Here is an 8,044-nt window from a genome sequence, read left to right as displayed (position 1 = left end):
TGGCTGCCGGCCGCCATCTTGGCTGTCAGTTAATTTGCATATCTCGCTGATTAGCCAATGGGAAGGGTAGCAGTCGTACACCAATTACCATGTTTCTCTTTTATTAGTGTAGATTAGAGACCTGGTGCACAAAAATTCATGCACTCGAGGGGTCCCTCAGCCCAGCCTGTGCCTCTTGCATCCTGGGACCCCTGGGGGGATGTCCACCTGCAGGCTTAGACCTGCTCCCTAGGGGACTGGGCTTAAGCTGGCAGTCAGACATCCCTCTGGCAGCCTGGGAGCCCTTGGGTTTGTCCGACTGATAGCCTAGCTGCTGTCAGATATCCTTAGTGCTGCCGAGGAGGCAGGAGAGGCTCCCACCACGGCCGCTGCGCTCGCAGCCATCAGCCCAGCTTGTGGCTGAGCGGAATTCCCCCTGTGGAGGGCACAGACCACCAGGGGACAGTTCCTGCATTGAATGTCTGTCCCCCGGTGGTCAGTGTGTGTCATAGTGACTGGTCATTCCCAGGGATTAATTTGCATATTACCCTTTTATTATATAGGATGTAATGTGGGACATCTGATTGTGATAGCAGGTGTGATTTGTGGCCCTAGAAAGTACTACTATTCAAAGAGAATGTAACATCTTTCCTAGAGATGTTTAAGTCCAGGTCAAAGCTGGTTTAAGTAATGTATCATTCTGCCTAGCAGCAGAAGCTCAGACTGGCTGATTCCTAAGTGCCTTCCTGACCCAACAATTCTGCTTTTCCAAGACATACATGGTTTTTCAGAGTTGGACAAAGGCTGTCTTGGCTGGACTCTGTGGTCTGAGTGGTCTTCATGTCTTTCAGTTAGTAATTCCTTACTGAAAAGCCACTGCATGAAAACTACATAGGATACATTAAGGTCTTGTTTTAAGTTCTCCATCTATAGAATCTTGTTTCTGGTAAAGGATAATAGTAAATGAAAGAATATGTGTGTGTGTGTATATATATATATATACACATATATATATATATATATAGCATAATGCATATATTATAATTATAATATGTATAAAATATGTATTAAGAGAGAGAACTCCAGGAAAACAACTTTTTGTGACAAGAACAAGGAGAGATGGAATGAGGATGTGCTCAGACAATACTAAATTACAGAGGTGAGTCTTTTTATAGTCCAATTACAGAGGTTTATATCAGATCATGATACATCTAAACTTTAAGTTCTGAAAGTAAACCATCTACCAGAGGTCACATTTTTAAAAACATGAAATGGTTAACTTAAAACAAGATTATTAAGATGTGTTCTAAGAACCAGCATTATCTAGGAACTTATTAGAAATACAAATTATTAGTCCCCCACCAAACTTACTGAATCAGAAATTCCTGGGTGGACCCCCAAAGTCTGTGTTTTACAAAGTCCTCTGGGTGATTCTGATGCATATTAAAATTTGAGAACCCCTGGCTTAGATCTCAAAACAACCTTAAGTTGTAGGTTACAGGGAGATGAATAAAATATCTATAAGATGTACTTTAAAGTAAACCCTGAACTGACCCAAGAAATGCCTGGCCTTCTTAAAATTAGAGCAATTCCAGTTAAGACACTGTCACTATAAAGCTACTATGCTCATTAATATGCCAACACTTATCATTTATATTGCTCCTCAGCTGTCACTTGACAAAGAACCTGGGTATGAAGGAAAGCAGAATGTGGCATATCATATGACAGGTCAGGTTTAAAGTGGAATGAAGGAAGGGGAGTCCCAAGCCCTTATCCCAAAGGGGTGAAAGACAGGCCCAGGTGAAAGCCTGTAGTGAGGGAATAGTAGAAAGGCAAGGATACTTTCAGCAGACAGAGAAAAGGCTGCTCAAAGAAACCCTTTGTCATCATTACTGTCTTGAGCAGCACTTCAGTATCAATTAATTGAGGAGATGGTCTCCTGTGGCCTGTGAGGACAGAACAATTTCTAAATTGGAAAGATAGTTGTTTGCTACTGATTAGCATTCTACACCCCTTGCCTAGGCCTGACGCCTCTGCCAGAGGCATCAGGCCTGGGCAGGGGACCCTCATTTCCCCCCATCACTGGTTCTGCCCCCAGCCCAGGCCTGATGCCTCTGGCCCAGGCGTCAGGCCTGGACAGGGGCCCCCCAGACCCCTCCGATTGCTGGCTCTGCCCCTTGCCCAGGCCTGATGCCTCGGTGAGAGGCGTAGGCCCCCATCACCCTCCGATAGCCTGATCGGCCCCTTGCCCAGGCCTGATGCCTCTGCCAGAGGTGTCAGGCTTGGACAGGGGACCCCCATCTCCCGCCGATCACTGGCTCTGACCCCCACCCAGGCCTGAGGCCTCTGGCCCAGGAATCATGCCTGGGCAGGGGACCCCCATCTCCCTCTGATCGCTTGCTCCAAAGGCGCCTGATTCTCCGATCATGGCTGGGGGACAGGGCAAAGGCGGCCCCAGCTCTTAGCTCCCCCCCTGGGTTTCTGATCACTGTCAGTGGCAGGGGGCTTCTTCCTGCTTTCCCTTTCGCTTCCCTGCATTGTGCCTACATATGCAAATTAACCGCCATCTTTGTTGTCAGTTAACTACCATCTGAGTTGGCAGTTAATTTGCATATAGCCCTGATTAGCCAATGAAAAGGGTAGCGTCGCCAATTACCATTTTCCTCTTTTATTAGTGTAGATGTGACTCACGTTCAAACTAAATGTGGATTACTCCAAATCTGCATTACATACAGTGCCAGAAGTTTCCTAAAATGAAATCTACAAATTCAGATACCAACATTTGCAAGAACTTAGTTAATATATCTTTATAATGTCCTTACATGTTTCATCTACAGAGCACATACTTTACTATCACTTACATCAAAAAGTTTGATGTTAACTTTTTAAAACTCTGTTATAGTACTTAATGGCCACAGCAATATTTAAAAGCAAATAATTTTATATTCAACAAACAAATAAACATTAAAGCTTCTATTTTCTCATAGCACATTTCCACACGATGCAAATGTTAGCATTTTTGTTATCTTATATTTCTCAAAGGCTTTCTACATGCCTTTTAAAAACTCAATTAAGGCCCTGGCCAGTGTGGCTTAGTTGGCTGGGTGTCATCCTGTACACCAAAAGGTTGCCAGTTTGATTTCCAGTCAGGGCACATGCCCGGGTTGCAGGCTCAATCCCTAGTAGGGAGTGTGTTGGAGGCAGCCGGTTGATGTCTCCCTCTCCCATCAATGTCTCTCTATCTCTGCTCCCTCCTTCTCTCTCTAGGAGGGAGATTTTAAAAAAAAATCTTTTTAAAAAACCCAAAAACACAACTCTTAAGGGTAAAACTGAATTCAGACTTGCTTTTGAAAATTATGACAAAAAAATGACTTCAAATATAAGATGGAGATGGTGGCAAAGTTTATGTTACCACAGGAAAAGCTGAAGTCATTGATTCTTAGAAGTATTCCTCTTATAGGTAGCAAATGCCCATGTACAACAGTCTCTTTTTGTGTTGTTCTATCAGCTGACAGGTGACATTTTAACCTCTAATCAACCATAGCAAGATTATTCAAAATTAAGGTTGACATTTTGTCCTTTAACTAGTTCCAAAGTACTGCAGGGATTTTACTGCCTGATGTTACACCATATGTGCAAACTCTCAACACAGCAGGCAGGGTTAAGCAGGATGCCTCTGTACTTCACCATTCCGCTGCTTCCTGTGTTTTTGGAACAACCCTAACTTTTGCTAAACATAACCCTCTTGGTGAACCATTTTTAGTAAGAGAATCCACCTTATAGGAGAGTATGTTGACTATATTTCTGAAGTATTGCCTGTATGGAACTCATAGAACTCACTGGTTTGGTATTTGCATAAAATAAAATTACTTACCACTTAAGTGTTTATGAATAAAAATCCAGACAATTATGAAATAAACAACAGGAGAAATTCTTTTTGAAGTATTTTTGCATCTGTCAACTGGTTTACCATTAAACGATAGCAATCAATGGCAGATTTTCCTAAAGACTTTTCCATAATTCAAGTTATTTTTTTAATTCTAAATTTACTATTATTTGAGTAATAGGATGTATTTACCTACTTGTGCCCTGAAGAGTTTCAATTCAGAAAAACTCTCTTAGGTTTTACATTCAGAATTTTTTGCCAGATTATGAAAAATATATATGAAAAATGAGTGAATGCCAACTGCTAGTAATAAACTATATCCTTAGCTTAATGTCAGTAACACTTACCAAGCCAGAGTTCATGAAAAGAAAATCTAAAGAGAAAAACCAGTACCTTTTAAATATATGTTTAACTTCCACAATGGTCTTTCTTGAGATTTTCTGTTAAGTAAAACATTTAGCTCTATATAATCCAAAAAAAATCTATACATAGTTTAGAGAGGGAAGCATAAAATCTCATGGGTCTCAGATTCACTTTCTGTTGCCTTCTTTCATTGTATGTTTAAAGAAAATCAATAAAAAATGATTTCTCCTTCTAAGCATTTTCCTGTTCTGCCAGATATAATGGCAGTTCCTGCCCTAAAATGAAGGGGGGAGGGAGGAGAGTAATATTTACCATAAGAGGAGAAAAAGAAACTGCCTAAGCACTTTTCCTGAGCCAAGTGAAACAAAACATCAAATCAAGTTTATTCTTAACGAAAGATATTCAAATACTCGTGGCATTAGTTTTATTCTTAAAATCCGTGGTATCACGTTTTCAAACTCTGGATTTATATTGCAACTTTCAACAATAATCTTTCTGTTTCCTAATAGTTTTACTTTATTTACTTTATTTCTGTATGAATACACATATCACATGCAAGGCTTTGGTTAATGTTGAACACTGAAGCAATAAAGAAAGGAGAGTTAAGGCCCCCAAATTGCCTTCTAGAGCAGAGTGAGATGCAAAACCACAGAGGAAAAAACAGATGAAAACAAAGTTATATCTGGTAAAGAAATAAAGAACTGCAAGCAACTCTACCTCTTGTTTTAAAACACAAAACTTTTTGCCACTTGCATTTTTTAGCACAAGAATTTTCTTATTTAAACATTACCTGAAAGTTTTATATTAAATAACCTAAAATAATCTGTTGGGGTTTCTCCAGTAAGTAGACTCTATTTCAGAACTATCGATTTTTAATTGCTTTTTTTTCTGGGATTTTTCACAAAACTCTGTAAGGAAACACCAAATGAAATAGTAACAGACTCTTACTTTATAATGAAGTTACAAATACATTTTACATATTTGCCTAGCTTTTCCCCTTCACTCTGCATTATCTATGATAGTTGTCATATTTCACCAGGGTAGATTATAAATCAGACAAGTTCAGCCTTTCAGGTTGAAAAATGGAGGTGAAAGGCACAGCGGAAAATATGTAAAGTATAATTAAAACCATATGACCAGAGATATTGAAGCAGTACTTGTTGGAGGAAACCCAAGTAAAAATCAAACCTGTCCTGGTGTTAGTGACATTATCCAGTCCATTTGGGACAAGTAGACATCATTTGCTAAATGTTCTTTTTTTTTTTTTTTTCTTAACAGCAAGAGTACCTAGGGAAATGAAATCCTAACAAGATAGTTGTGGCTATAGCTATCTTTGTAGAATAGTGAAATTCATAGTTCTTAATGCAAAACTAGTATCTTATTTAAAACAGTAATCACTTATTTAGAAATATAGTTTAAGATTGGGTAAGCATAGTTTTACCAAAGAGTATTAAAAGATCTATGATGACGATGCTGAATCAAAAACATTTCTACTTTTCTATGATGTCTTCTTGATTAAAGACCTGAGGATTCCAGTAAGACACAGATAATCTAATTGCTTACTGTTGAACATGAAGAGTGAGAAGTGATGGAATGCAAACTGTCTCCCCTACTACATTATAAATGACCTCACATGTCATTGCTTCACAGGCTAATGATGTATATAAGTGTAAGGATGTACAGAAATTTAAGAACTCTCCGAGTTGTAAAGCAATTCCACTAAAAACCTCTGACTTTGGTAATCTATCACCAAAGCCATTTCATGTCTATTTCTTCAGAGCATTCCAAGTGTCAATTATAATAATCTCAATAGACAACCGGAACATAATTTTCAATAATTCTTTGGGATTCCAATAAACAACTCAAGTGTAACAAGTCACTTACCTCCCAGAAACTGAATTCCTCCAGCCACTCTTCCCACTGTTCTGGAGATGAGCTCCGACACACAGCAACCCATGAGAGCAGTGAGAGCCACCAGGAGCAGGAGGCCACAACCTAGGCCTGTCACGATGGTACAGATCCTCCATTCTGCACTGGGGATGCCCTGGAAAGAGGCATAGCGCCCACATTCTTCCACCATCACCATCATCTGCCGGCTCTCATCATGCACAGGATATGAGCACCTCCGGAAAGTACCGAAGGACACAGGCTTGCCCAGCTGGGATCCCCAGAGCCAGTAAGGCATAAAGAACCCCACACAGGAGGTAGCAGCACAAAGAAACGAGAGCAAAGCCCAGATCACCCCAGCACACGTCAGGCTGGATGCCATCTTTCTCCAGATGGGGCAATGAGGACCCAAAGTAACTGCTCTGGGGCTGCAAGAGTAAGTGAAGGTGTGAAACCACCAGGTGTTGGGACCACAGGTAATCCACAGTTCTGTAATGGGGAGTGTCTATGAACAGAATGGATCTTCAGCCTCACTGGGCCTCAACTTCTGGTCCTCCGTAGTAAGGGTGATGATCCCTGGTAAAACAATAAGAAATATTGAGAGTTTAATGTTTTTTAGTGAAGTAGATAACATCAGTTCAGTTGGTCTACAACTTTTAATTAATAAACACTCAAACTTGCCTCAAGACTTCAAAAGTGGGAAGTCTCTGCATGAGCCCAAACAAAATGATTAGAATAAATTTCACACTTCCAGAGCACCATAAATTCACCAAACTTTATAGACTGTCTCTAGATAGACACATAGAATGGATGGAGTTAATAGGCACTCCCAGTACTCATGCAATAGCATCTGTGAATCCCTTCAATCTTAACTATCCTCTCCTGGAGTAAGTGAAAGAAAGCCAGTGTATGACTCATTTTCATCTCTGCAGTTTTGATTCATTGGTTCCAATAAAATTTTTGGAACTATCTCTCCAGTTCAATGATTGTCAGTGTCTAACCTGAAAAGTAATCCATACTTTCCAGTACTCTACAGCCAACCCCAATTATTCAAATAGTTCCACAAGCATTTGACTTCCACCCCTGCTTGTTTCAAAAAGAGTTTCTGAACCATTTCCCACACTTTCCATAAAGAAATAAATACAGAAGCCCAAAGCCCATGCACGCTGGAGTTCTGTTTCCAGAACTCTCAACTCCAGCGTTCAGAGTCCACAGCAAATGCCCCCTTCCTTCACCTCTCCTCTTTCCCAAGCCTTGCCCCTGCGGCTTCCTCTCCTTGTACAGTCCAGTGTGTCACTCCAGGGGAGCTCCGGCTACTATTTTTTTAAAAAAAATCTTGTCAACTGCCGCCAGCGCCAGTGTTAACGATTAAAGTTGTCTGTCTGGGCCATGAGGCTGGGGAAGGCGTGCAGGGGTGACATAGGGTACGGGGGAGGGGGGGCATCATCTAGAGCTGGGGTTAGGAGCACTGGGGTAAAGGCCAAGGCAAGCCCATAATCAGCCCCAGCAATGTCCTCACTCCCCCCGCCCCCCCCACCCTCGAAGACACATAAGATCCCTGAATCCAGAAAGAGGGAGCGAGGCATTTTCCAGCCGGCCTCTGAAGGGAGGGGACCAGGATGGGAAGGCAGCAACGCCCCGAGGCAGACGCCAACAGCCGACGGGGCTGGTCGGGAGAGCCGAGCCGGCAGCCCCGCGCAGGAAGTCGGAGCCCGGGAGCCGCGCGACTCTCACTCACATGGCTGGCGGGCGGCGGCCACCTTCTCCCCGCGCCGGGGCGCACACACAACTTGCTGTCGTTCCCGGACGGAACATCCACAGCCGAGAAGACCGTTCTTCCTTCTTCGCTGCTGCCCCTGAAGCCACAGAGAGCCCGGGCCAGACTTGGGAGAAGGAGCAGGGCCCGGCTCCGGAGGCTGCAAGAGGACG

The 8,044-nt window shown here is 42.2% G+C and overlaps 1 protein-coding gene across 2 annotated transcripts in view; it reads right to left on the bottom strand.

Moving 5' to 3' along the window:
* LHFP (lipoma HMGIC fusion partner) overlaps positions 1-8,038 on the bottom strand; it is a 279,718-nt gene extending 271,680 nt beyond the window's left edge. Inside the window, exons 1-2 of one of the 2 annotated variants that reach the window (XM_006765899.2) lie at positions 7,854-8,038; positions 6,113-6,691 (exon numbers count right to left, since the gene is read on the bottom strand). In XM_006765899.2, coding sequence (XP_006765962.1) covers positions 6,113-6,497 — 385 coding nt within the window. In that variant the 5' untranslated portion in view covers positions 6,498-6,691; positions 7,854-8,038. Of the gene's footprint in view, positions 1-6,112; positions 6,692-7,350; positions 7,448-7,853 lie in introns of those variants that run through there. The other variant, XM_015565401.1, reaches the window with a different exon arrangement.
* Positions 8,039-8,044: the final 6 nt, after the last annotated feature.

The sequence above is a fragment of the Myotis davidii genome, unplaced genomic scaffold (genome assembly GCF_000327345.1).
Source record: "Myotis davidii unplaced genomic scaffold, ASM32734v1 scaffold421, whole genome shotgun sequence".
Taxonomy (NCBI): Eukaryota; Metazoa; Chordata; class Mammalia; order Chiroptera; family Vespertilionidae; genus Myotis; species Myotis davidii.
This window is presented reverse-complemented; position numbering and strand designations above follow the sequence as displayed.